The 27,870-nt window shown below is 55.8% G+C and overlaps 1 protein-coding gene across 1 annotated transcript in view; it reads left to right on the forward strand.

The window, feature by feature from the left end:
- The window catches only part of AJAP1 (adherens junctions associated protein 1), a 56,494-nt gene that overhangs the window by 27,460 nt on the left and 1,164 nt on the right, over positions 1–27,870 (forward strand). Inside the window, exons 3-4 of the mRNA XM_042953285.1 lie at positions 24,370–24,457; positions 26,604–26,846. Coding sequence (XP_042809219.1) covers positions 24,370–24,457; positions 26,604–26,846 — 331 coding nt within the window. The remainder of the gene's footprint in view (positions 1–24,369; positions 24,458–26,603; positions 26,847–27,870) is intronic.

Here is a 27,870-nt window from a genome sequence, read left to right on the forward strand (position 1 = left end):
CCGGTTCTGGAGGCCGGGAATCCAAGATGAGGTCTTAGCAGAGCCACGCTCCCTCTGGAGGCTCCAGGAGGTGATCCTTGTCTGCCTTTTCCAGCTCTGGGGACTCCCAGCATCCCTGGGCTTGAGTCCCCCTCCCTTCAACCTCTGCTCTGTGTCGGCACGGCCTTATCTCCCTGTGTGGGTGTCCCCCTGTGTGTCCTCTCCTCTTCTTACAAGGACACCGGCTATTGGAATTGGGGCCCACCCTAACCCAGTATGGCCTCACCTTAACTCGGTCTCATCTTCAAAGACCCTACTCCCAAACAAGGTCCCCTTCTGAGGTTCCACGTGGATGAGTGTTTTGGGGTGGGGCAGCACTCTTCAACGCAGCTCAGGGGTGTTGGTTTACACTCGCGGTTCTCCCAGGGACTGTTCACAGAGACGTCTCCGGCTCTCCAGCCTAGGAGACTGACACCCCAGTAGCAGTGAGCGTGCCTAACACTCGGACCCTGGTTTCCAGCATTCTCCGTAGAAGGACCAGGACTCTTTGGAGACGTGGCTGGTTCCAGGGCAAGGCAGGCTTGCAGCATCTTGTCCAGAAAGGAGGGGACATGGCAGAGAGACCAGAGGCCAGCACCAGGAGCTCCTGCTGATGGGACCGGAGACCATTTCAGGCCCAAAATAAGAGCTGAGGCCACAGCATGTGGAGTAAAGTAGGGACCCCTGGGCGAGTAAAGAAGTGACAAGAGAAAGCCCCTCTGGACAGCAGCTGCCACCATCATGCCAATGAATTCAGGCAAGAAACACCAATAGGCAGTAAAACCAGTGGATGATGGCTGAGCCGGGGCTGGGCCTTTGCATCTCGAGTTATTTCCCAGAAGATACTTATTTCCACAAAGAGGGGACGTCCCTTCACAGGAAGACACCACCGAGGCCCAGTAGTCCCAGTGGCCCCAACCAGGAGGGACGGGTCGCTCACATGCCCCAGCTGGTAGGAGTCACCAGGAACACAGCGTGGATTCGTGGTTTCTCTCCCCCGACCCTTAACCCATGAGGAAACGTGGACGAATGTACTAAAATGACTGGTAATTCTGTAGTCTTTAAAAATGCCGTGGTCACGAAAGTCTAGGAGAGGCTGGCAGGTTGTTCCAGATTGAAAGAATTTGCAAACAAGCTGGCGCTAAACAGGACATGTCGGCTGGGATCGGGTAGTGCTGCGACCATTGGCAAGTCTGGGGCAGGGGTCTCTGTGCATCCTCTCCCCTTTTCTCTAAGTTTGAAATTATTTCCAAATACGAAGTAAAGTAAAATAAATCACAAAATCTAAAAGCCCATCACCCTTTTCAACTCCCTAAGGCCCACCCTGCACACAGGACACGGGACAGAGGTTGTAAAAGCAAAGATCTGCATACCTGCTCTGCTGAGATGGGGCCATGTGTGGCAGGGTTGGGGGCAGAGGCAGGGCTGGGACAGGCAGGCAGTTAAGGGGCACAGGGGAGCACATCAGGTTGTAGGGGATTCAGAGTGGAAGGGCTCAGCATGGTTACAGAAGCATCAAAAACAAACTGGAAGCCACAGCTGTCATTTGTGCCTGCTCTTCCTGAATACCCATTCACCTAGGTGTCTGTGTATCTGTCCATCCTTTCATCCATCCATCTGTCTGTCCATCCATCCATCCACCCACCCTCCCATCCATCCATCCATCCATCCATCCATCCACCCACCCATCCATCCATACACCCACTCATCCATCCATCCACCAATCCATCCATCCACCCATTCATCCATCCATCCACCAATCCATCCATCCACCCATTCATCCATCCATCCACCAATCCCTCCATCCATCCACCCACACACCCACCCACCCTCCCATCCACCCATTCATCCATCCATCTGTCCATCCATCCATCCATCCATCCATCCATCCATCTATCCACCCATCCATTCATCCATCCATCTGTCCATCCATCCATCCATCCATCCATCCATCCATCCATCCATCCATCCATTTGTTCATGTGTTTGTCCATCCATCCATCCACCCACCGTCTCATCCACCCATTTATCCATCCATCCATCCATCCATCCATCCATCCATCCATTCATCCATCCACCCATCCATCCATCCATCTTTCCATCTACCCACCCATCCATCTGTCCATCCATCTATCTTTCTTTCCATCCATCTACCCACCCACCCACCCATCCATCCATCCATCCATCTGTCCATCCATCCATCCATCCATCCACCCACCCATCCATGCATCCACCCACCCGCTCATGCACCCATTTATCCATCCATCCATCCTTTCATCCACCCACCCATCCATCTGTCCATCCATCTATCCTTCCTTCCATCCATCCACCCACCCACCCATCCATCTGTCCATCCATCTATCTTTCCTTCCATCCATCTGCCCACCCACCCACCCATCCATCCATCCATCTGTCCATCCATCCATCCATCCATCCATCCATCCATCCATCCACCCATCCATCCATCCATTTATTCAGCTGTAGGCCCTCAAATAAATGCTGAGGCTTTGCCAAGAGATCACAGTCAGATAAGCGTAAATGGTTTTCTCAGTTCATACTCTCCCCGCCCCCACCCCCCGCCCCCAGTGAGTTTGTCTTTTACATTTTGACCTGAGCCCTTAAATGCTCTGTGCAGCTGGGACAGATTTGCAAAGTGAAGGTCAGGTTGGCTCAACCCCATCTATAGGAGGTCTCGCCAAGAACAATTCCTGACTTACCTACTCAAAATTGATTGGGGAATAATTGGCCTCCTGACTTCAATAAGGCTCATGTGCTGATTCAGGCTTGATGATATAATTATGGGAGAAGGCAGGGCTGCGGCATGCCCTGTACTATCACAGTGCGAGGCGGGGACTGCAGTTCAGGAGGTGAAGCGATGGGGCATTTTCATTCGGGAGGGAATGGGGTCTGTCTGGATGGGCTAGGGGGCTGTTGAGAGGGGTTATAGGTAGGGAGTAGGAGAGAGGACACATGGACTCCTGGGCACTGCCACTGTGACTTCAAGGGACATCTGAGCCCAAACTGGCCCTTTGAGTGCCTGAGTCATTTGTCAAGGGCAGCAAAGCCCAACCAGAGCTTCACTGCACACGGTGTAGCCACTCATACGTGGCTTTAGCCCAGAAGGAGCCTTGGCTCCCAAGTGCTAGATGTAGCCATTCTTCCCGTGTTCAGCTTAAGCGTAATCCTTACGTGTGTATAATGCTTCATGATTTTTAAAGGACTCTCAGACTTTTTTTCCCCCTCTGGCAGATGAGTAGGCTGAGAATTTAAGTGATTTGTCCAAGGTCAATGAATCAATCAACAGAGCTATTATTGAGCTCTGTCAGAGAGCACAGTGTTGAGTGTCACAGAAGAGGCTCCGTGGAGGAAGACACGGGCTTGACTGGGCTCAGCCAGAGAGAGGGGGGGATCTGAATATAGACACAGGCACGTGCATGCACAGGCACATATCCGCACATGCACACTACAGACTTCTGCACACACATATACACAAGCGTGCACTTAGGTGCACATGCCTGCTGGCTCAGCTGTGTGCATGCAGCGCACGCACACACACACACACAGACACACACACACACACACACTGCAGTTGAACCAAGCACACTGGTTAGCCCAAGGGCAGAGGCAGCGCCATGAAGAGTGACAGGAAGGCAAAGGAAAAACCATGTGGGTTATGGGGGCTTCAGGAGAGAGGTAGACCCGAGGAGGCTGGGTCCTGTGCTCAGCAGCTCTTGAGGGACCCAGGGGTGCAGACCCTACCTGCGCCTTCTCCATCCCGGGCCAACACCACCACCACGCCAAGGATAGAGCCCCTTAGACAGTCTCTTTGGAAGAAAAGAAAGAAGACAATCCCAGTGGGACTTCCAGCTGCCTTTGCCCGCCACTGCTAGAATTGAAGTAATCAAAATCATCATCCCATGCAATCATGCCAAATAATAACGAGTAATGCTAACGGACGGCCATCAGAGACCCCCTCAAAAGCCGGAGTTTGTTGGGGAGTCCAGGATGACACTTTCCTGAATTAATTGTTCCGGGCCCTCCTGCTCAGCCCGTGCCAGGACGCGCCAGGCGTGGGCTCCCACGCTGAAGCAGACTCAGGTGTGATTCCGGGCTCCCTTCCTCCGAAGAGGGTACAGGTGTCCCGGCTTCACTGTTTTCCTTCCCCCATTATGAGCCTTTGGCTTCTCTCCATGTCTTGGGGAGTCGTGCCGCCCCCACTTCCCATCCTGGATGGCAGGTAAAGGTCTGGGGTGCTTTGATTAGAGAATAGTAAAGCTCAGTACAACATTGAGCAGGGAGCCTGGGGGAGCGCTCCTCTGGGGTTCCCCGCCTCCTCCCGCCGGATGCTCGCACCACCCTCCCCCTGTGGGTCAGCAGCACGCTCCTTGGATTGATTTAGCTCAGGCATGAATGATGCATGTCTTGGAGTTTCCAGAGCACCGGGATGGAGCACTGAGGGTGGGGATGGAATGTCCTCTCTGAAAGGTGCGAGGGAGGCGTGCCCTCTGCGTTCGGCTTTGAGTCCAAGGTAGGCAGATCATTCGGGGATCTCTGGGAAGTCTGGCCAGCAGAAGCCACTGAGTAGCTGGAAACACACTCTCGTGGAGAGGGTCCTCCTCCCAAGTCCCTCCCTGCTGGGTGAGTGGCGTTCCTAGGTGTCCAGCTGGGACTGGAGTGCCCGTGGAGAGAAGGAGGGTTTGGAATCAGGCCGAGCTGAGTCTGAACACGGGCTCTGCTCCTTTGGGGACTACAGGTGACCTGGACAAGCTTCACTGTCCCCCACCGTAAGGTGAAGATGGCAGAATCTACCTTGTGACTTTCCTGGGGCCTCCAGGAAACGAGTGGTACTGGAAACAACAGAAATTTATCGCCTCCCAGTCTGGAGACTAGGAGTCTCAAATCCAGCTGTGCATAGGGCTGTGCTGCCTGCGTAGGCCCTGGGGGAGGATGCTTCCTGCCTCTTCAAGTGCTGGGGCTCCAGTGGCTCTGGGCTCGGGACCCCATCACTCCAAGCTCTGCCCCATTTTTTGTGTGGACTTCCCCCTCCCCTGTCTCTGTGCACCCCGGTCCCCCTCTTGTTTCCACCTCTCGTTGGATTTAGGACCCACCCTAAGTCCAGGATAATGGAGGTCTTTAACTCATTATGTCTCCCAAGTCTCTCTTTCCAAATAAGGTCACATTCAGAGGCGCAGGGAGTTAGGACTCCGGCATATCTCAGTGGGCTGCTCTCTGTCCTGCTACACGTACTTTGTGAGATTTTTTTTTTTAACATTTTATTTATTTTTAATCAGGGGAGGGGCAGAGAGAGAGAGGGAGACAGAGGGTCCAAAGCAGGCTCTGTGTTGTCAGCACAGAGCCTGACACGGGGCTTGATCTCACGAACCGTGAGATCACGACCAGAGCCGAAATCAACAGTTGGACAGACGCTCAACTGACCGAGCCACCCAGGCACCCCCACTTTGTAGGAATATTATTGTAGGACAAGCAATACCGTGTGTAACAGGTCTGCCCCGGCACCTGGCTTGTAGCAATGGCCTGACAGGTGGTGGCCGGCCGTCATCATCCTCAGAAGGACCCGAATGTCCAGCACTGACCGCTCCCAGTCTGCTCCGAAGCCGATTTCGCACCATGGCTGAGAATTCGTTGTGTGGCTCAGGATGATAACAGTCACGTTTAGTACAGACTACTTGCACTGCACTCTGTTCTTTCAAATTTCCGTTCTCTGGTCGGCACCAGCTGGGACGGTGCTTCTGCAGAAGGGACACCAGGCTTTAGGTTCCCCTGTTCGCTTGGTTGTCCTCAGCGTGGCCTCTGGAAATGCACCCTTCCCTGAGAAATCGCCTGCCCCACATTGGGATTTTAGTTGACGAGGCGGCTGGTGACCTTTGGTGTCTCAGGTGAGACAATGGTGCATCACCGGTCACCGCACGCTGCAGTGGGAAGGTGCCGGGTCCCCATGATCCCTGCACCTGCTGGATGGTACAGAGGGTGCAAACCGCCTGCAAGGAACCCTTGCTCCACAAGGCGGGTGGGCGGGCCAGGCCGTGCTGCTGGGAGACTGTGCTGGTCCAGCCCACGGCTCTGCCACAGAAGACCCCTCCCCTGAAGGTTCAGCTGTCTGACCCCATGGAATCCCAACTTTACTGTTAGTGTAGCTCCTTGGGGCTGTTGGGCTCAACAGAAATTGTGCTCAACTGTCTAGAGGCCGGGAGTCTGGGACCCAAGTGTGGACAGGGCCATGGGGAGGATCCTTCCCACCTCTTCCACTCCCAGGGGTTCCTGGGAGTCACCTGGACCTCTGCCTCTGTTGCCGCATGGCCTCTACCTTCTGTGTGCGTTTCTGTGTGCCCCCCCCCTTTCTTATAGGGACACTGGTCACCTTGCCCCGGTATGACCTCATCTTAACTAATCACGTCTGTACGACCCTGTGTACAAGTAGGGTCACATTCTGAGGTTCTGGGGTTGGGACTCCAGCCTATCTCTTGGGGGGGGGCACTTTTAGTTTCTAAACTCTTGTACATGCTAAGCCCCCACCCCGACCCCTGAGTTCAGCGTCGAAAGCTCCTGGCATTTCAGTCCTGTTGACTTTGTATCCCTGCTGGGTTGTGAAGAACCAGAGAGCAGCCGACGGGGTGCCCCCAGGGCCCCACGGGCCCCACACGTCTGCCTCGCACGGGACATGAGTCAAGCGCCACCTTCGAGCCGTGCCGGGCTTTGCGCCACAGAGACGCCTTGGAGAAGTCCCCTTGTCTTGGAACCTTGGTCTTTTTATCTGCAAAGCTGAGATAACATCTGACTTGCCACCCGCTGGGCCTGTGCAGCGTGGAGGCAGGGACACTGCAAGCCCAGGGCGTGGGCCTCACGGGCCGCAGGTGCTTCTGTGCATTTGCCCCTGCCCTTCTCAGAGCGAGTGCTCGGAGGACAGTTGACCGGGAGGGAGGCTGTGTGGGAGGCGCGAGCAGAGAAGGGGCGCTGCAGGTAGAATGAAGGGATTTGGGTGTCTGCTCGTCCACCAGGAACATGCACAGAGGGACGCAGCGACCGGGACACCGGAGGTGTGCAGGGCCCCCGCACGTAGGGGAGGGCGTATGCGTGTGTGGGTTCTGTTTGCCAGTGTGTGTCCACACGCGTGCACCAGAGGAGATGGGAGGTGTGGAGGCATTTCACAATGCCCTTGAGACCTCTGAGCTACACAAGGGCCTAGGAGGTGACCAACGGGACCTGACGGGTGACCTTGCCACCCTCATAACTCTTAAAAATGGGTTTTGAGCCTGAGGGAGCAGTGTGCCTGGCAGTCACTGCCCTTACACACAGAATGCCATCCTTCGCCAGAGCAGGACCAGCAGGTCCCCTAAGCATGAGGCTGATGTGGGGCACGTGCCGTGGCGGGGGGCACCGCAAACCCCAGACATCTCCTGTGAGACCCCTTCGTTCTCCACCCCCATGGGGGGACACTGCAGTCACCTCAGGAGGAGGGTGAGGTGGACCCCTGTTTGGTCTGATTGGACTAGAGAAGAAGGGATCTAACCTTCCGAGAGAGGGAAAGAGGGAAAGAGAGAGAGAGAAGAGCGATGTGGGTGTTCCTCTCCAATAACACCATCCAGTGTCCCAGGGAGAGGGTGACGGTTCAGATGGGGTGGCCAAGAGACAGGGACGAGAACCCCACCACCCTGACCCAAACTTGGGGGGTGAGTGAGGCAGTGGTCACTCTTGCTGATTCCTGTCGCAGAATCCAAGATGTGGAGTGGTCAGCCAACCTCCCTGCCTGGGGTCGCCAAGCCGGTGGTGACCGGGCCACTTCTGGAACCTGCCTCGGTGGCCCGAGCCCAGCCCTCCGTTGCCCTGGGCGCTCCCACTGCCAGGGACTCCTGCGGGGCCTGCCTGGGCAGGTGCACCTCCCACACCACTCTTTCTTCCTCATCATGATCGTTTCTTCTTCACCTCCATCCGGAGATAGTATCATGGTTGCCGGACCTGGCAGAGCTCTTTGTGGCCTGGGGAGGGTTTGGGCATCTTGGCCCAGTGCAGCCTGGAGCACATGGGTGACTCTGAAGGAACACTCCGATCCCCTGCAGTTCCGGAACGTGGGCTATGTGATGAGCCTGGGGGGCAGCGCTCTCTGCCTCGGTGCGGGGGCCTCTCTGCCCAGCCCACAGCCGGGGTGTGCCGCAGCCCTCATGGTGTGCACGTTCTGCCGGGGACCTCTTCCCCGGTTCTACCCAGGACCCGGCTTCTGTCACCCGAAGACGAGAGAGCTGGTGAACACACCAGATGATAGCGTTTTGTGCGAGAGGACAGAATGCAGTGGAGACAAAAGCCAAGGGAAAAAGCATCCCTGCTCTTTGCAATGTGTGTTTCCATTTCAGGAATGGTGAGAGCGGGTCACGGAGCACTGACTCACGGCCAGACCTGGGCAGAAGCCCAATGCACAGGTACCTCTGAACACAGAGGCTGAGGGGCTGGCCGGGGTGGGGGTGGGGGCCTGGCTCCTGGACCGGGCTTCCTGCTCACCCCCCGTCCTAATGCCACCAGACCCCCTCCAGGCCATACACCTGCCAGCTCCCTGGATGGTGACGGCGCTGCCCGCAGTGAGACAGGACAAGTTAGCCAGGGAAGCTGCTGTGCAGAGTACAGGGCTCGGTGCACGGAGGAAATCATCACAGATGCACGAGGAGGGTAAAGCCGAGCGTGTCCTGAAAGGAGGGGCTGAAAGGAGGAGGCACCACTGGCGACATCCACGGGATGGAAGGACAAGGAAGGAACAGGTTTGCTTTGTGCTTAGGGGTGCAGGTACCCCAGGGCAAGATCCCAACAGACAGGACAATGAGAACAGAAGATGCCGTGGGCCCGGTCAGGGTGGAGATGGTAACCATGGCTCTGAGAGTTGATGGGATTGCCTGGGCGGGGGGGAGCGCAGTGCAGTTGCCGTGAACCCCGTGTCTGCCGCCCTGCGGAGCTAGGGAGGCCGAGGGTCCACCTGGCACGAAGCAGGTGCTGAAGAAACAGGAGTATTCTGTCGCAGGGTGTAAATCAGATACATAAGCGGAGCTCAACACAGCTTGTGCGTGGAGTCCTCGGAGACGGGGGCTTCCATTCGTTCTTTGCTTCTCAGCGACACCCCTCGCGTCAGGACCCAGGATTTTCTTGTTGCTCTGAATCCCTTCAGCCAGTAAGAAACGATCTTGACTTCCCACGCCTTCTTCCCACACATCTCCGCCCAATTACGCTGTCACCTCAATGATTTATTCCTCTTACAAGGAGTTTGCCTCTCAAAAGACATGTATAAAACCAGGACCAAAATGGTGAATTCAAGGCGTCAGATGCGGGCTGGAGCCCCAGGACGTGGCAGGTCTTGGGGAGCCCACGGAGACACATCCTGATGCAGAAGAGACCGTGTGCGCCATTTTGCGTGGGCCTCGTCGTGCTCCTGTGGTTCCTCACCACGTGGCCCTTGTTCCGGCCACCAGACAGGTCCCGCCCAGGGCCCTTCCTGATGGTGTGTCCCTCCTCTGAAGAGTCCAGCTGGAGCCCATCACAGACCTCCTCCTCAGGCAGAATCTTATGTTGCTGCTGCTGGAAAGGCCCGACTGTGCTGATCAACCCAAACGTTTTCAAAGTCCTTTCTAGTGAAACCTTGTACCCCCAGTACAGAGAACAGGTTGAAAGAGGACAGCACAGGAAGGAGAGAGAGAGAGAGAGAGGGCCTCAGGCCCTCCTCGATTCTCCTCCAACCCCTGAAAGTACAGTGTCCAGGCTCAGCAACCGATGTAGACTCAGGTCCTCATTACACAAGTGGGGAGAGCAGGACCGAGAAAGGAAGAAACCCCAGCTGCCCAGGGCCAGTCCCACTGGAATTAGCGGGAACAGATTCTATTTGCTTCAAAAATACCCACGTGTTTTATTTGTATGCGCACATATGAATTATTCACGTACGTGATCTGTACATGAGATATTAGTATTTATACGTATCGCCATTCCCTCTGGAAAGTCTCAGTCTTGTAACCTGTTCTCTTTACTATATTAACCACCTGTAATTTTGGAGTTAGCACCTGGTAACACAAACACCTAGATATTCTGTGAGACCACTGCTTTGGTCTGTTGTGTCCTTCCTCTTGGATTTTACTCTTTGGTGCTGTCCTCTGGTGTGCCTGGTAAACTTGCGTTCAGTGCTGGACATTGTGGATGAGAAGCGGTGGACAGGATTTGATCTGAGGTGGGCGCACATCAAAAGGGTCGTATTTCATAGCGCGTGAAGATGAGTTGCAATTCGAATGTCAGTGGCCACAGGCGGAGTCTTCCCGGGACACCGCTGCACCTGTTGCTTTGCCTGTATCTGTGGCAGCTTTGGAGATGAGACCCTATCAGCCTCCAAGCCTAAACCGCTAACCCCTGGTGCTTCACAGGAAACGTCTGGGACTCCTGCCCCTGAGGCCACCCCTCAGCCACCTCGGCTGAGATCATGAGGACTGGAAGCTAGGTTTCCGTCTTTCTGGAAGGCCCGTCCCCCTCGGAAGGCTTCAGCCCCCATTTCTGTCTGCAGCCTACACACGCCTCCTTGACTCCAAACGGCTGTCATCTTGGAGGTGGGACAACAACGCCTCTTCTGTTCTTCAAACTCGCAGGGAGTTCCTGGCTTCTGATCCCCCAGACTGAGGTGGTTTCTGCTTATTCTCTTTGGCGGGGCCTCAGTCTTGGGCTTTGAAAGGCCGTCTTGCAATCATGGGTTCAAATGTCATCAGGACCACACGTCAAAGCAAAGGGCAGCTGTTCCCCAGCCTCCGTCTCCCACCCCGTGCCACCCCTCCCCTGCACCTCCCACCCCTCAGGCCCTCCTCCCTGCTCTCCTGGCATCGCGGGGACCAGTGCCCGGAGCCACCACTGCCTGGGCCTATCCTGTCCTGCCCTTCCCAGCTGTCCGGACAGGTCGCCCTGCCTTGGAGCTGGGGTGGGTGGGGACAGTAGTGACTCTTAAGTGCCCCCTCCTGGTGGGAGAAGGGGGTCAGACAACTTCCTGAGGGCAGTGGGCTGGCCATGCGGGACCCCTGGGTGGGAGAGGGGGTATTTGGGCCTGTTGAATACATGTATTTGTCTGTTTATTGTTTTTAATAAAATGGTAGTTAGCATGCAACCGGTGGCCGCCGTTGGGATTAACGACATTCCCCAGCAGGCAGCTTTTAAAAAGTGCTCCGAGCACCCCTGCGGGAAGCTGGTGGACTTCTCTCCCACACTCCCCGCCCCGTCCAAATTGCATTGCAATTTCCTCAAACTTTAGGGCTTCGCAGTGGTTTTAATGGAACGCAGGGATAGCCATCTCCCTCCCGCTGGCTCCGTTGACATTGTCAGTGAATTTTGAAGGCAGAGCCGACGGCCAGCTGAGCACCGGGCTCTGTCTGCAAGCTGCACCGTGCTCTGAAGGGATGTGGCCGGACCCTCCCTCCCTTCCTGCCCCTCGGGCTCGGTTCAACCCTAAAGGCCTGACTCTGAGCTCGCCGAGTCCCTGGAAGGCAGCTGTGGATGGGCTTCCCCAGCTCCGCCAGCGTGCAGACGAGTGGTGGCCACCACAGGGCCCTGCAGCAAATGCCAGCCGAGGTCAGGGGCTTGGCTGCGCAGGACGCCACTCGGCGGTGGCTGGAGCTCCACACAGCGAGTCCAGGACCAGTGCTCCCCGGATGCTCTGGGTGGTGCTCATAGCCCTCGTAGGTCGTGGACAGCCCTTCTCTGACTTCCGATCGCCGGAAGCTGTGTGCTGCAGAATTCCACGGGGACCAGGTTCCGCCCGGGGTTCAGACACCACGTGATGCGAGAGGAGGGCGCCTGTTTTGGGTTGTACGGGGGGTGCTGGGTCAAACCAACTTTAGGACACAGGCTTCTTTACCAGACAGTTCTCAAGCTCGTGTGTCAGGGGCCTCTAGCGGGGAGCTCAGCTTCCCGCACGGAGCCCCCGGTTCCAACGACAGCACAAAACTCTCGCTTTGGAACGCTGAGAAGCGTCTTTAGGGAGGGCCATGGTCTGCATCCCCCTTAGCCCCTGTGGGTGGGTGCCTTCAGCTGCCCACAGACACCTCCCGAAACTCTTCTCTTCTACAAAGCAAACCCAGTCTGTCCCGTATCCCTTCTGCGTCCTGTGTGCCAGAACTGTTTCCAAGGGGAGACCCTGGGACCATGGCTCGTATGTGAGAAGCTGCTCAGGGACATGGCGACAGAGTGAGTGAGATGTGGTGCCTGCTAACGTCTGACACCCTGAGCGCTCTGGACCTGAAGCCGCCCTGCCCCGCGGGGAGTAGTCATCTCCTGTATTGTGTCCTGGGGCCTCCCTGGCAGTCTCCTGTGACCCTGGACCGTGTGGTTCCTTCTCTTTGCCTGGAAGACCGCCCTCCCCCTTCACTGAGAGTATCAGTTAGCTGCCGTCCCAGCAACGAACGGCACCAAACTCAGGGTGTAAACCTGCTGCATCTGGGCCCGGCACGTTCTCCTGGTGACAGCAAATGTGCGAACGAGCCTGTGCCCCACGCACGGCCCAGAGGCGACTGCTGGGGCAGGTCACCCCCTCCTTGGGTGGGGGACACTGCAAAGTGATGCAGCCAGGAGTATGGCCGGAGGGCGGGGTGAAGACTTGGGGCCCCCAAGTCTTGCCTGATTGCCTCCATCCTGGGCCATCATGGTACCTTTTGTCATTGAAGCCTTTGTCACGACACAATGCACGTTTACTCCCGAGCGTGATGTTGGCGCCTGCCCCTCCGGCCCCTAGACTGCGATGTGAGCGTGGTGGGGACCGGGCTGCAGCTTAGTGTCTAGCCTGTGTCTGCACATAGTAGGTCCTCAGCTGTTGAACGAACATGTAACACTGTCACTTTTCCATCATGTGACATCGGGGGCAGTCAGACCCAGCCTGGGGACGAGGGAGGATAGGGCGGCCGTCTGAGGTCCTTGTGGGCACAGCAGAGACACGTCCCCTCTGCCTCACTCTTCCTGAAGGGCACACTGACGTGCCTCTGCTCCACGACAGCACGGCTCCCCTGGGACGGCCCTCAGGAGTGACCCCGGTGGATACCGGGCAGCTTCCACCAGAAATCAGGTTCTCAGGGCTGCATCCAAACACTGCTTTTTTCTGCCCAAGACCCCCCGGACAGGAGCCGCGATGGCACCTGCTCTGCCCCGGGCGCTGGGTGGGGGCATCCTGTGTGTCCTTTTGGCCTCCAGGGCGGCTCAGGAGGCAGGTGGCTCAGAGCCTCAGATCCGTGCTGGGGCAGAACGCGAGTGAGCCCGCTCTAGGTGCGGCTGAGCTCATGGTGACGTCTGTGACCGTCCCATAGTTCTGTCCTTACCCGTGACACACCGACAGGTAAGGGTCTTCTCACCAGGGTCTACCTCCGCTATCTGGCCAGCGTCTGGGAACCGCTTCCTAGGCCCTTGTGTCTCTGCCTGCAGGCCCGAGAGGACTTGCCAGGCTCTGCCCTGCCCCTGCGGCTGCTAGACAGCATCTGTGTCCTGGGCCACAGTCAAGATGCTGAGATGCCACTGAGAATCAGGAGGAGACAAGTGCATAAGCCACAGGAAATGGATACCCTCCAGTCTGGGCCCTGTCCTTCGGGCTTGGGTAGGCGTCTGGGGCACAGGGAACGTATTTTTAAAGAGATCCCCAACTAAAAAGATTAGCAGGACTCAGGCCTCCAGGACTGGCCTCTGGGTGGGAATCTGGCCATGGTGTGCCTGCTGGGCTTTCTGATACACAGTAGGCATTGGTCCGTCCCTTTATCTAGAATGCATGTAGCAGGCACCTGCTCCAGGCCACGCACGGAGCTGGTACGCCCAGCACCAGCCGTCCTGCACCAGGAAGGCGGCCTGAGCCTCTGCCCACACTCCACGTAAGTGACGCTAAGCAGGGCGAGAGCCACTGCCCTCCGCACACGCACTGAGCGCTGGCTCCCAATCTGGAGCTCCACGGCGGTGCTGGCGCGTCCTCTGGGGGACGGGAATATCCAGGTCGCACGGCGAGGATGCTCTGAGAGGGAGGGCAGCCAGGTTTTGCGGGGGAGCGCGTGCTGTTTGCTTGGCGGTTCGATCCATTCACCACTGTATGGGCTAAATGCGGACTCCGTCCCGGTGGCGGGTGCCAGTGGCCCTGGTGACTAATCCAGCCAAAGACTCCGCAGCTGACTCGTGGGCCCCAGAGCCCGGGCCACCAGGCCCACGGCGGTGAACCGTGGCTGCTCTCCTCACAGAAGCTCCTCTGCTGGTCTGAGGTTGGCTGATGGGCACCACGGGGGCGTCCCTCCCCAGCCCCCCGACCTCTCGTTAGAGAGGAGCGATGCTGGCTTCCCCCTGCACCCTCCTTCCTCACCGCCGTCCTTTGCTGAGATGGCCCAGTGCTCTTGGGACTTAAGTCCAGGAAGTGGGTCGTTTCCATGTTGGCTACTGAGCTCAAAGCTGAGTATCAGCTGCTTCTGTTTTTGAATGAGATGAGCAGTAAGTTCAGTGTGTGCGTGCAAGCCTGTGTGTGCGTGCATGTGGTGCCTATGTGTGCGTGCCTGTGTGCGTGCAAGCCTGTGTGTGCATGCATGTGGTGCCTATGTGTGCGTGTCTGTGTGTGTGCAAGCCTGTGTGTGCGTGTGTGTGCATGCATGGGGTGCCTGTGTGCGTGCAAGCCTGTGTGTGCGTGCGTGTGGTGCCTGTGTGTGCGTGCCTGTGTGTGTGCAAGCCTGTGTGTGCGTGTGTGTGCATGCATGGGGTGCCTGTGCGTGTGCAAGCCTGTGTGTGCCCATGCACCATGCACCCTGGGAGGCAGTGGCAAACAAGGCTGGGGAGAGGGCAGAGAGAGGCGGGTTGGAGAAGCTGCGATGCTCATGCTTTGAAAGCCACCCTGAGGTTGAGAATCTCAACCTCTGTGCGGAGGGAGTTGTGTTTCCCTCGGGACTGGCCTTTCTGCTCAGAAACACTGCCTGTGAGTGAGCAGGTCTGAGCCGGCCTCTGAGGCCGCGGGGCCCAAGGCGGGAGGCACATTTCCTGGGCCAGGATTCAGCATCCTGGTCACTGCTGCGCAGTGAAGGGGAGTCAGAGGGACCAGATGGATGGGGCCTGGCCCCCCGGTGTAACCCCTTCTTGGAGCTGGTAAATTACCTCGGAGATGCTTATCCAGCCTGTGCTGCCCTCCACGAGGGGCCCCTGTGCGTGGAGTCCTACGGCGGGAGAGGCCCTGAGACCAGGGGTGGGCAGGGGCACGGAGGGCCAGCCCTCATTCTCCCTGGCCTCCCTCGCCCCCGTCCTCGCCGGTCACACACAGCGGCATCCACTGTGGAGTTCTCGGGGGCCCTCTAGGGCAGGGGTCCCCAACTCTTTCCTAAAGGGACAGATAGCAGCTCTTTTAGGCTTTCAGGCCACACGACTGGACCCTGTCCTGGAGGCACAGGAGCAAGCTCAGACATCACGTCCAGGAATTTGATGAGGCCACGAGCCAATAAAACTTTATTGACAGACTCAGATGGTGGGGCTGGCTTTGGCCCTCAGGGCCCAGTTTTCTGACCTCTGCTTCAAGGCCTCTCTGCTCAGCGTGGTGTCCGGGACCCCAGAGAGGGGGAGACAGGCAAACCGCAGCCCCATTTGTCACCAAGCCCTGGGGGGTGGGGTTCGTGTGTGTGCAGGGAGGAGGTGCATGGCTCGCGGCCACACGGGGAAGACTCCTGCTGTGGGCCTACTGTGCGCCAGCCACACGGCTAATGGTGTTCCCGCATCCTCTGAATTAACTCTGCTGAGAGACAATCATGAGGCCAAGCAAGTATGTGAACCTCTAGGGCCGCCAGGGAGAAGCCCTGGCGGGGGGGGGGTGCTCAGAGCAATGGAAATTTGTTCTCTCGAGGTGCTGGAGGCCTGAAGCCAAAGCTAAGACTCCAGTAGGGCCGCGCCTTCTCTGAAGGTTCTAGAAGAGGGTCCTATCTGTCTCCTCCAGCTTCTCCTGGTTGCTGTCAGCCATGGGCTCCTGACTCTGGACTCCTGACCCCTCCGCCCTCTACGTCGCTGTCATGTGGAGTTTTTCCATGTCTCTCTGTGCCCTCTTCGGGGTTTTTGAAAGACACCAGCCATTGGATTGACCGCCCACCCTAAATCCAGGATGATTTCATTTCAAGATCCTGAAGTAATTAACTAAATCTACAAAGACTCTATTTCCAAATGAGGTTATATTCTGAGGTTGCACAAGTGGACATGAATTTGGGGTGAGGGACCAGGATGCTTGTCCTGGGTCTTGTGACACTGTCCGTCCCACTACAGAGGGACCAGGCTGCTTGTCCTGGGTCCTGACTCTCAGGTGCCAGCACCAGCTGTCTTGGGGCTGGCTGAAGTCTGCTGTCTGGTGGATGGTGGCTTTGAGAAGTACAGCGAGGGCCTCCGTGGCTCTGCCTGACCACCCCCCACCCCCGCCCCACCCGAGGCTCCTGGGCCTCCACAAAGCATTTCAGCTCAGGTGTATTCGGTCCCCAGGACCGTCATAACAACATACCCGAGTGGGTGGTGGAAACAGCAGGGTTTTACTGCCTTAGACTTCGGGAGGCCAGAGGTTGAGAGCAGGGCCGTGCTCCCTCTGAAGGTTCCAGGGGAGGATATCCCAGCCTCTGTCCGGGCTTCTGTGGTTCATGGGCTCTGACGGCGGGAATCCAGCCTTGTCCCTGTGTGCATATCTGTCTCCAAATCCCCCCTTTTTATAAGGACACTAGTCATATTAGGTCAGGGCCACGGACCCCAGTGTGCCCTCATCTTAACTAAGTACGTCTGCAATGACCCTGTTTCCAAATAAGGTCACGTTCTGAGGCACCAGCAGGTAGGGCTTGCACATATGAGTTCTGGGGAGACACAGCTCAATCCATAAAATGAGGACACCACTGGAAGTGAATGGGCTTTCCCAGCCTCTCTGCCCACCACATCCCACCCTTTCCGTGGACTCCAGTGTGTTTGTTTGAGTCTGGACCCAGATGCTGTGCGATCTTTTTGGCCCCCAGCTGCCTCTGTCTCCCCACGGTGCTCTGAAATTCAGGGGAGTCTTCAAATGCAGAGAAAGTTTCCTCGTGTGAGGAATTTGCTCCTCGATGTAGCTGACCTGTGGATGGGACAGCTTTAGTTGAGCCTGATGACAGGAGACCAAACCCAATTTGGGGGACCCTAGCCAGTGGGGTGTGCATGCTGATGCCCAGGCTCTCCCTAGATCATAGCAGCATGGCCATTGGCCATCCCCCGTGGGGAAAGAACCAGTGTCCTCCAGTGGGCTGTGCGGGAGAGCAGCCAAAGGCATGGGTCCCAGACCAGGCCTGCTGGGGTTTGAGTCACGGGTTTGCTGGGTCTTAGCTGTATGTGCACTAAAGGATTAGCTTTGCTCAAAGGAATGACCTTGACCCCAGCTCCTGGGAGGTCACCGTAAGCCTTCCAAATGTCCTCCCTGATAAGAATGTCCTGGTTTACCAGATAGCCTGCACTAATAATGTGGTTTACGGTGGGGGCCTTGGGTTACAGGGTGTCAGCTCGTCGGGCCGGCCATGACTACATGACCAAGCCACTGCGCAGACTGGACACCCAGGCTCAGGGGGCTTCCCGGGCTGGCGACACTCTGCGCGTGTTGTCGGGCATCGTCACTGGTGGGAGGTAGGGCCGCCCACGTTCCTCTGCTGGGAGGGGACGGCTGTGGGCTCCTGCCTGGCCTCTCCTGGACTCTGCCCCCTGCCCCCTCCTCATTGCTGATCTTAATCTGTGCTTTTTCCCACTGTAGTAAACCAAAACTGAGTGTTAATGCTTCGTTCAGTTCTGTGAGTCCTTTGAGTGAATTTGTGAACCTGAGAGTGGTCTTGGGGACCTCTCAGATTACGCCGCGCCACCTTGACAAAGTCCCCCAAACTCCCTGTAGAAGTGGGGAACATCTCTGCACCCACCTCATGGGTTGTGGGGAGCTGTGAGTGAATGATTCACTGAGAACACCGCCAGGCATCCACCGCCACTGAGAGGAGCGTGACGAGGTGGGTTCACCCACAGCAGACGCCAGAGGGCAGTTCCGCACACCCTCCCCCAGCCTCACCGTTGCTACTAGGAAGGAAGTACCTGAGGGAGAACAGGGACATCGTGATGGGCAAAGGGCCACATCTCACCTTTGTGGCTACGTGGGGTGTGGTCGGGACGTTTCTGACCCACTCACGAGGGGCCGCCACAGCAATGGTGTCCCAGCAAGTCAGTTTGGAGGGTGTGACCATCCAGGGTTCATATGGGGGACACCTGTTTCCTGGTGTCATTCATGCATTTCTTCCTTTAGTGAGTAAACTCAGCACCTTTGACATTTTGGGCCAGATCATTCCTTCTTATGGGATCATCCTGTGCTCTGTAAGACATCTGCCAGCATCTCCGGTGTCTATCCGCTAGATGCCAGTAGGACAGACCCCTCACCTCCGTGTGACAACCAAAACCGTCTCCGGCCGTGGCCAGATGTCCCGGTTGAGGACAAACTGACTTGGGTCCTTTGATTCCTCGAGGACTTGCCTCTGCCCTGTTATCGTGAGGTGTTAGCACAGCCATTTCCAGAGGTGGACTCTGTCCTCTTTAGGCGGTGGTCCTGCTCGCAGCTGGAGAGAATTTCAATGAGAGGCAGCTTGCTTTCCACAGGGTCTGCGCTGGAGGCCTCCTCATCGCCCACCGTGTGGACACACTGCGGGGGTCACTCAGAAAAAGGCACACCCCTTGTGTCCTTGCCACAAAAGCTGGTAGCCTTGTTTTTCTGGAGCATCCTGGTTTGGGAAGATGCATTTCCCCTCAGCAGCCTTCCCCGCCCCGTCAGGTGGCCAGGTGCTTCAGAATGAGCCCAAACCCTGGAGCGCCTGCTCCTCAAGAAAGCTGGGCTGGCCTCTCCCCCGTCCTGCAGGGGATGCTGTGAGTGTCCCCGTATTCCCAGAGACTTTGTCAGAGATGTGCTGTGCAGTCTGTGTTTTGCAGCCTCTGTGGAAAGGAATGGTGTTTTTGCAGTGCAGTTGGCCCTTTGGAAAACCCTGTCGCCTCTCACCTGTCAAGCCCTTGAAGACAGGCGTCCCTGGATCCATTGGCCAACAGGTCTTTGTCCCCGCAGGGCAAGCGCATGAGATCCCTGTATCATAAAATGAGCTGCTGTCAGCACAGATGGGTCGTCCCTCTGCCTCAGCAAACTCCAGGGCCATCGTTCCTGCCTCCACCCAAGTGCACCAGCCAGATGTGCCCACACGCCCCTCAAGTGGTGGGAAAGAAGGCCCTCGATGGCTTTGTTTTTGTCACGGACAGTGGCCTGTGTGCGATTCAGCTTCTATTTAATCAAAAACCCATCCAGACCTGGAGATAGATTACCAAGCCCACATCAATCTCCAGGGCCTGATCTTATTACAAAACACCACAAATATAACCATAAAAGCCCTATTGATTGATGCAGAGTTCGCTAATCCATCTGTCCCCATCCATTATTCCAGGTATAATTTTTCATTATCTGGATGGCAGCTGATTCCTAGCACATTAGTATACAGTGGCAATTACCAGGAGCAGAAAGAGCCCCTAAATTAGCAGGAACAATAACACCTGTCAGGAAGGGGAAGCAAGAACCCCCCGCACAGCACGCCGTGCACTCTGGGACCAGGTCTGAATTGCAGAGCATTTGAAGATGGATTCAATGGTGACCTTGTAAATAGAGGGGAGAAAGTTTGTGTTTTGTTGCTTTTCTGGGGGGTGGAGAGTGTACATTCCCTTAAGGTAACATCATTGTTCACCGGATCGCAGCCTCCCTGACAGCGGGCTGTAGATACTCTACTAACTAACATTGCCCTGTCCAGGGTCAGTGGGGTTTGGGGGACAGATGTTCCTGCTTGCATTATGCAATGGCCACAAGGGACCTGACCAGAGGGGACATTATTTAAGGTGTAAGTATCGGCAGAAAGGAGTGAGGAAGGAGAGAATCGGGGGAGAGAACCTCCTAAGAACCCTGTCATTTGTGTGGGGTGAGGAAAGCCAGTAGGGAAAGGTCCCTCTCCGTACACCGGTTCTGTGATCTGAAGGTTTCTTTTCACAAAATGCGGCTCCTTTTCTACCCCAATGGAGGAAATGGAGCCATATGGCTAAAATAATTCTGTGGGTCCTTGGAGGGACTACATTGGTAACATTCTCCCTGAGTTCTGGTGTCCAAACACCAAGAACCCAATCTATTGAGTTCTCAAGGGAACTGTCATGCAGCATGATCTATTCTCAAGCCCACCTCACACAGACAAACCCAGCAGGGTGAAACTGGCCAGTGAAATTCCCAGAACTCAGTAAACTTCTGAAGATGGAGGAGGAAGGTTCTAGTCTTCAGAACCAAAGGATTGCCATTGGAGTCCTGGCTTTAACCAATCATTCAAAACAGGTATATATTCTCATTAATTCATAAGACAAACCACCTTCAGCTATTCACCTAAGTTAGAGCCCAGCAAACTATAGCCTATGAGCCAAATCTGGCCGCTGCCTGTGTTTGTAAATAAAGTTTTATTGGCACACAGCCACGCCCATTGGTTGGCACATGGGCCATGGCTGGTCTGGCCCCGTAATGGCAGGATTGGGAAGTTGCAACAGAGACCACACTTCCTGCGAAACCTAAAATATTTACTCTCTGCCCCTTTATGGCCAGACTACAGGGATTTACACAGATGAAGGAAGGACGGCTGACATTTGGAGAGGACTACATAACAGGGCAGATGATTGAAACGGAACCACTTCTCACACGTTGTTCTGTTCTCTTCTTAGTAGCTGACCTCCCAAAGAAAGGAAATGAGGGGAGACATCCTTATGGATTTCTGTCTTCCAAACTGCTTCTTACAAGTGTCATTCTTGCCACATGTCAAAAGGCCTGATCCTTGTTCAGCCATCATGAGTATGGGGTCTATGGGATTGTCTTGTAGCCATTGATGTTTTGTGCATGAGCCCAGGGGCCCATTAAGACCTATGGGCCAGGCATTGAAGCAGAAGGCTGCTTGCCTTGCAAAGGCAGTATGTGAGGAGTAGTCAGATGTTTGCCTCTAGCCAATTTTATGACCAGAATGTGGCCACAGATGGGTTAGTTTGGCGTTAGATATTTTATTTTCTCTGAGGCCCTGGAGCAGAGAATTGCCTTCCATCCTGGATCTGCCAAGTGATGATGGGAAAGTCACTTTACTCCTCAGCATCAGGCTCCTCGTTGGTCAGGCAGGTGAAAAAGTGCAGGATGCTGATGGATTAAATCGATCATGTGTGAAGACTTAGCAAGGCGCCTGGCGTAGAGAGGTCTTTCCAGAAAGCATAGCCATTCTATTATTGTCGTATTTTTTACCCAGATGATCTGGCTGGCTATTAACCCATATATCATTTCTGCCAAATTTTAGTTTGGTAAGTTCTATGGAGGAATTTCACACCGAAGTCAGAAGAAGGGCCTCCAGAACAAGGCACACCTTGGGATTATATCTTTCTCCCTGTTCCCTTCATTTTTATATTCTACTTTTCAACTATAAATGTAATGTGTCCCATAGCTACAGTGGTAAGGGACTGTGTCAGAGCATGCGTGGGGCTAGGGGTGGATGTAAAGATGATGACACCCTTTCTTAAGGGGCTTCAGGGACTTATGAGGACCCCAAGCAAAGGGCTGATCTTCTGTTCTGAGAATCATCAGTGAGGGAGAGGGGCCCTTGAGCCAACCATTTCTCCCCCAAGCTTCAGTTTCTTACATCCATCAGACTGGGAGAATCAATGCTTTCCCATCCTAACCCACAGGGGGAATGGGAGGCAGTCAGACATCTAAGATGTGGCTAGTCTTGGAACTCCTCTCTTCCAAGGACTTTATCACTGAAGATATTTAACACAACAGAATTCCCATAGTAGGAAGATGAGAGGTCAAAATCTGGCAGTGCCCTATGCCTCCCATGGTCCTGCAGATGTTGGGGAAAGGACGGCACAGAGCTCTGCTCTTGAAAGGGCTCTCAGTGCCTCCGGCTAGGCCTTGCCTGGAAGTTCAACCAGCCCCTGATGCTCCTCTTGGCTCACCCACTCAGGGTATTCTTTTATATCACTAGCCTCCATAGGTTGAATTCTCCTGACCTACAAGATGGAGGGTTTAGCCCAAGAAACAAAGACTCAGTTCTTGCCATGGAAGTTGGGGTGTAACCTGCCAACAAATGCCTGAGAAGCTTTTTGCATGGACCCAGAGCACTTCCCAAGGGATCTACCCGTGGAGGGGATGATGAGGCTCAAGAGCCTGCCTCCACGAATGTTCTTCTCCAGGAATGTAGATTAGAGAGGTGCCAGCCTCAGTCTTGGGAGAAAGGAGACCAAGACTGAGATTAAAGAAGGTCAGAGAAAAACCAGATGAATGAAATCTGAGCTCAGAATCATATACTACCGCTCTTATTACGAGCTTTGGAGCCAATAGACCCTATGTGATCCAGGGAACTTACTCAAACTGACCCACATAGTTTTCACTTCCATGACTGATGCTGACAGTATCTACCTTTGAGAGTTGTTATCAGGAATAAATGGGATCATGCACATCTGACAATCGCTACAACTTGTTGAGCATGCCTGAGATAATCATCACCGCCATCATCACCATCATCACTCTCATCATCTCCACATTCATCACCATCATCACCACCGTCATCACCACCACCGTCATCCCCGTCACCATCATCATCACCACCACCATCATGCCCATCACCACCACCATCCCCATCATCACTATCACCACCACCATCATCATTGTCACCATCATCACCATCATCGTCACCATCATCACCGTCACCATCATCATCATCACTCACCATCAGCATCCTTTTCAACCCTTCCTCTGCCAACAAGGTCTCGGTTGGGTGTTGGGGAAGCTGCTGAATAGTTAGGGATTACTGAAGCTGGTGGGCACTCCGTTGTTGGTGAGACAGAGGGTGGTTCCTGCGGCATAACTAGCTATCAGTTCCATTGCAAAGCTGACTTGGCAGTCTTAGATGAGAACGTAAACTGGCCCAAAGGCTCATAGCAGGTGCCACAACTTGGGCATAGGTGTATGTTAAGCCATCGTCCAGAACGAGCAGTGAATGCTGCCACTTTAAAAACTGGGCAGTAGAGCAGCTCCAGGTGGGCACCGTGGCTGAGCTGGTCAGAACTAACACTGCTTGGCATGCAGGAGGTGCTCAGTAACTGGTTCCCGAATCAATGGACAAAAGAATAAATAAGGGGAAGTCCGTGACTTCCATGTACCAAATCCATGTGCCTTCTCCAGTTTTCCTAGCGGTGCTTATCCTGTGGGCTCGGGACGGGAATCCCTCACGACAAGCAGAAATATCCCGGATGATGGGCAAACGGGAGGAGAAAGCCTGTTTTCTGGTCATGCCAACCTTGAATCATTTATTAGCAATTCCCCCCACGAGGATCATGTCCGGTAGAGAGGTAACATCTGTTTGCGAGACTGTGTCCTTGGGAGACCGCCAGAAAAATCTTCTACTCTGAGATCCTCCACACTGGGACACACACATGTGCTGTGCTCACCCACCCCCGCCCCCCCGGGACCTGCTGGGTCCCTCTGGGGTGATAGGTGGGCCTCTGCAGATGGACACCGGCAGTGGAGAGATGCAGGTGCTTAAACATCCAGGTGCAAGAACACAACAGGGCAGACGGGCACTTGGGTGGGGCAAGACGCTGCTGTGTGCAGGGCTCGGTGCGGAGCCCCCAGGACCTTTACGGCCTGGCTCCTCAGGTAGGGTTCTATCTGACTGGAGGAGGACAAGGCCTTTGCACGTGGCTTTTATGGACCAGTGGAGTCTGCTGAGGTTGCCCCCAGTGTCTGTGTTCTAGGAAGGTAGTGACAGATGTGTTGTCAGGAGGAAAAGAGCCTCAGGTAGAGGACCGGAAGTGGGAGCCTTTCCTACCACCCCAGTGATCCAAGTACCCCTGGGTCTGCCGGGGGGTGTCAACCCACGTTCACTGTCCCCCACATTCCCAACAAACCCTGGGCCGTCCTGGCTACTCCTGCATCAGGCCAAATGCGCTGCTACTCAGAGGTGCTGCCCCTCACCCAGGTGGGAGGAGTGGTGACAGGGGCTGGAAGAATGCGCCAGCCAGAGCCTACCTGGGCCAGGTGGCGGGCTCGGCAGGTAGGTGCGAGAAAGGACACAGCTGCCCGCAGGCCCGGTCACAGCTGGGGGACCCAGAGAGGCCGGGGCTGGGGCCTCGCTTCCTGGACTTCAGGTGACAACGGTGCTGGTAGCCAGGGCACCTGGGGAAGGAGAGACCTGAGTTGGCAGGAACAAGGCCCTGCCCCTGCTGGGCTCCTCTGCTCACACCCTGGTCTCACGGCTGCCCCCCACTTCCTCTCTTCCAGGTCTGGCTGTTCATCAGATCATCACCATCACTGTCTCCCTCATCATGGTCATAGCTGCTCTGATTACAACTCTTGTCTTAAAAAACTGGTAAGGCTCCTCGGCCCCTCTGGCCTGGAAATGGGGGGTCCCGTGGGAAGTGTGCACAGAGGCTTTCCTACTTTTCCAACCCGGTCCCACATCACTGAGTTTTCATTTGGGTCAGAGAACCCGGTGCTACGCCCTGCTCCCCGTCGGCCCCGGGGCAGCCCGGCCGACCACGGGTGCTGCGCTCCCAGATACAGCCCTTGGGGAGCGTCCCCCCTCACCGTGGTTTCTCTGCAGAATACGGGCGAGCCCAGCCTCCATGACGGTTTCTCAGGTGGCAGGTGTCCCTGTCTGTCTCTGCACTCGTGTGTAAATTGCGATGTCACCCACCCGACACTGGTGGCCTGGGCGGATCTGTGCCCACCCCTCGCTGCCCCTGGCTGTCCAGGCTCAGCCGCCTTGAATCCTTCCTTCTTCTTGCCGCCGCTCTGTGTCTGCTGAACTAGGTTACTGCCTTGCTCCAGGCCGCCTGCCTTTGCCTATTTCCTCCTGGAAATTGGCCTACTTTGAGGTTGGCCTTGCTGGGTGTATGCACCTGCTACACCCCTGGGAAAATCGGGGCATTGCCGGGTGACCCTGCTGAACACACACCTCCCAGGCCCTGTGTGCCTGCAGCCTCTCCTCCAGCAAATGTGTCTCCTTTTAGCATCAGAGCTCAAAGTCCCTGGTAGAGTAACACACCCAGATAATCCCCCTGCTGCCAGCAGGTGCAGGAAATCCTACAGGGCTCATGGGTGGCAGCCACCCCCAAGTGTCCAGACAATGGAAATTCGAGAGAAAGCCCGTCTCCAGGGTCAGCAAAGGTGGGAAGGAGGGGCTTGGCACAACCCCCAAAACCGACCTCGCGGAGAACAGTGAGGCTTCCCGAAGGCTGGCAAACCCTAGACCCCAGGCGTTTTCTGGGACTGGTGATGAGGACCGCACTCAGCTCGCCACAGGGCAGTCCTGGGCAGGGGATGGCTGGCCAGAGAAGGGACTCTGGAGCCCAGGAGCGCATGGGTGCATGGCAGGGCAAATCCCATCGACCCTCTTGACTGCCCTCAAAGGAGGCAGGACTCTGTCACCTGCCGTGTGACAAACAGGACAGCTCCCTCTTGGTTTCCCATAGTGGGGTTTACAGCAAAGCCTCAGAGAGTCCTTCTGGGGAGGACAACCCAGGCCGTGGATGAGGGGGTTCCATGACCTTGGGGGGGAGTCCCTTGGCTTTTGCAATTTTCTTCCTACCTTTGCTTACAGGGTGGGGCTCTGCATCGGGAAGCAGGGCTCATCTTGTTGGAAAACCGAGACAGGGCATGACCGTGATGGTCTTATGGACACTCGCCCCTCAAAGCCACTTCTTCCTCATTGGCTGTGAGCACAGCAGGGATGGGGAGATGGGGCACTGGTGCCCTGATGAGGTTCCTCCAACTGGGGGCTCCCCAAATTTCCTCCTAGCTGCCCTTCACCGTGGGGATGGGGCTTCTACTCATCCTTCTTGTGACTTGCCAGAAGTGACTGAGAGGGTCACCAATTGTCTTCTGGGTCAGACACCTTGGCTGACAAGGGAGGGATGCCCATGTCCATCCTTGACAGTGTTGGGAAGGCTCTGTGGACCAGAGGAGCAGGGAAGTATCCATGGGGAGTGCGGAACAGTCCTCTCCATAGACCTGCTGGCGGCAGTGAAGGATGGACGACCAGCTTTCATCCCCAACTGGGAGCTTGGGCGGGGGCAGGGCTGAAGGCATAAGGCTCCCCGTTCACTAATTCTCCCCAGAGATAGTTACATCGTCCCTTCCAGAACGAACCACCAGATCAGCCCCCCCCCCGTACCCATTCGTGGGGAAACTGCGTCCACACCACTGCCTGGGTGACATCCTTTGGCCAGACAGGGCCTCAGCTCTGGGATAACCCAGCTCAGCCACTTACCTCATAAGCGGCCCTGCCATAATGGCCACATTTACAATTCAGATTTTATTAACTGACAACAACAACAAAAAAAAGAGAGCAAGCTGATTGTTTGATTGTGGTTGATCTTCCCGAAGAGGCTGGAAATTACCATTTAATATTAAATGACGAATAATTAATGCCTGGAGAGGAAGGTTCCACAGTTTAGGTGCTGGGTTTGGGCACCGGCCCGCCCCGCCCCCACGTCGCCTTGGCTCTCTTCCAGCTGTGCCCAAAGCGGGAACACGCGCAGGACCAGCCACCAGCGGAAGATCAACCAGCAGGAGGAGAGCTGCCAGAACCTGACGGACTTCACCCCTGCCCGGGTGCCCAGCAGCCTGGACATCTTCACGGCCTACAACGAGACCCTCCAGTGCTCCCACGAGTGTGTGCGGACGGCTGTGCCTGTGTACGCAGACGAGACGCTGCATCCGACGGGGGAGTACAAGTCCACGTTTAACGGGAACCGGTGAGCTCAGGCCTGGGCTGGTGCCTGCCGCCTCCACAGGCTCCTGGCCGGACGGTGTCATCACAGCGGCCGTGGGTCTGCGTGGGGCAGCCGTCATGTGTCTTTGGGGGGGGGGGCGCTGAGCAAATGCACACAGCTGGTCTAGCGGAACAAGAGGGGCGGGCTAGACATAAAGAGGTGTCTCCCCACCCAGAGACAGGACACAGCAGCATCCACTTCCAGACCCTACCCTTGGAGAGCGGGCAGAAGGCCTCCCCACCCCGGACAGCATGTGGTGGCAGATGAGTGGGCATCCCTCCGGCTTCACAGAGCCGGGCCTTCTGATATCAACACGTTCCCCCCCGCCCCCCTGTCAACACGCACCCTCTCCCCCGGCCCACTGCCAGCGTCTCAGAACCCCCGTCAATAAAATGTCAGCAGCGCATCTAGCCAAAATATCAAACACCAACCAGACTCTGGGTTATTAAATGCTCTTTTTTTTATTAATCATGTGTAATCCTTCAAAGAAGACATGACCCTAAAACCATCCCTGGGAACATTGAAGAAACCCTTGAGTCAGCTTCCAGGGATTTATCCGGCATTAGATTAAAACATCAACAAGCTATTTTTTTAAGCGAGCATACACTTATGCATCATTTTGTAAATAAAAAAAAAAAAATTCCCAACCACTGAAAAGTCTAGGAAGAAATGAGTAAGAAAGCAGACGGACCTGAGGGACCCCTTGTTGGCAGCAGGAAAAGCAGCTAGGAGTAAATGCCCGAGGGCCCGAAAGCCTTCCTCCCAGAGCCACGGTCAAGGAGACTGGGGTGATGTCCAGCTGTGACGCCCATGGTTAGCGGGACCTTGTCCTGGCCGTGAGAACAGGTGGGTCTTCCGGAAGCTCCCGTCTTGCACCTCTGCGTGGGAGTCCGCGATCTTCCCAATGTTCCCTGAGATGCTCTCTCCCCGCTGAAGAGAGCAGGGCCTCAGGGGTGTCCTCTGCCCGCTGCACTTACACTCGGCGACATTGGGGGAGCTCCTTGGT

Source organism: Panthera leo, chromosome C1 (assembly GCF_018350215.1).
Source record: "Panthera leo isolate Ple1 chromosome C1, P.leo_Ple1_pat1.1, whole genome shotgun sequence".
NCBI classification, from domain to species: Eukaryota; Metazoa; Chordata; class Mammalia; order Carnivora; family Felidae; genus Panthera; species Panthera leo.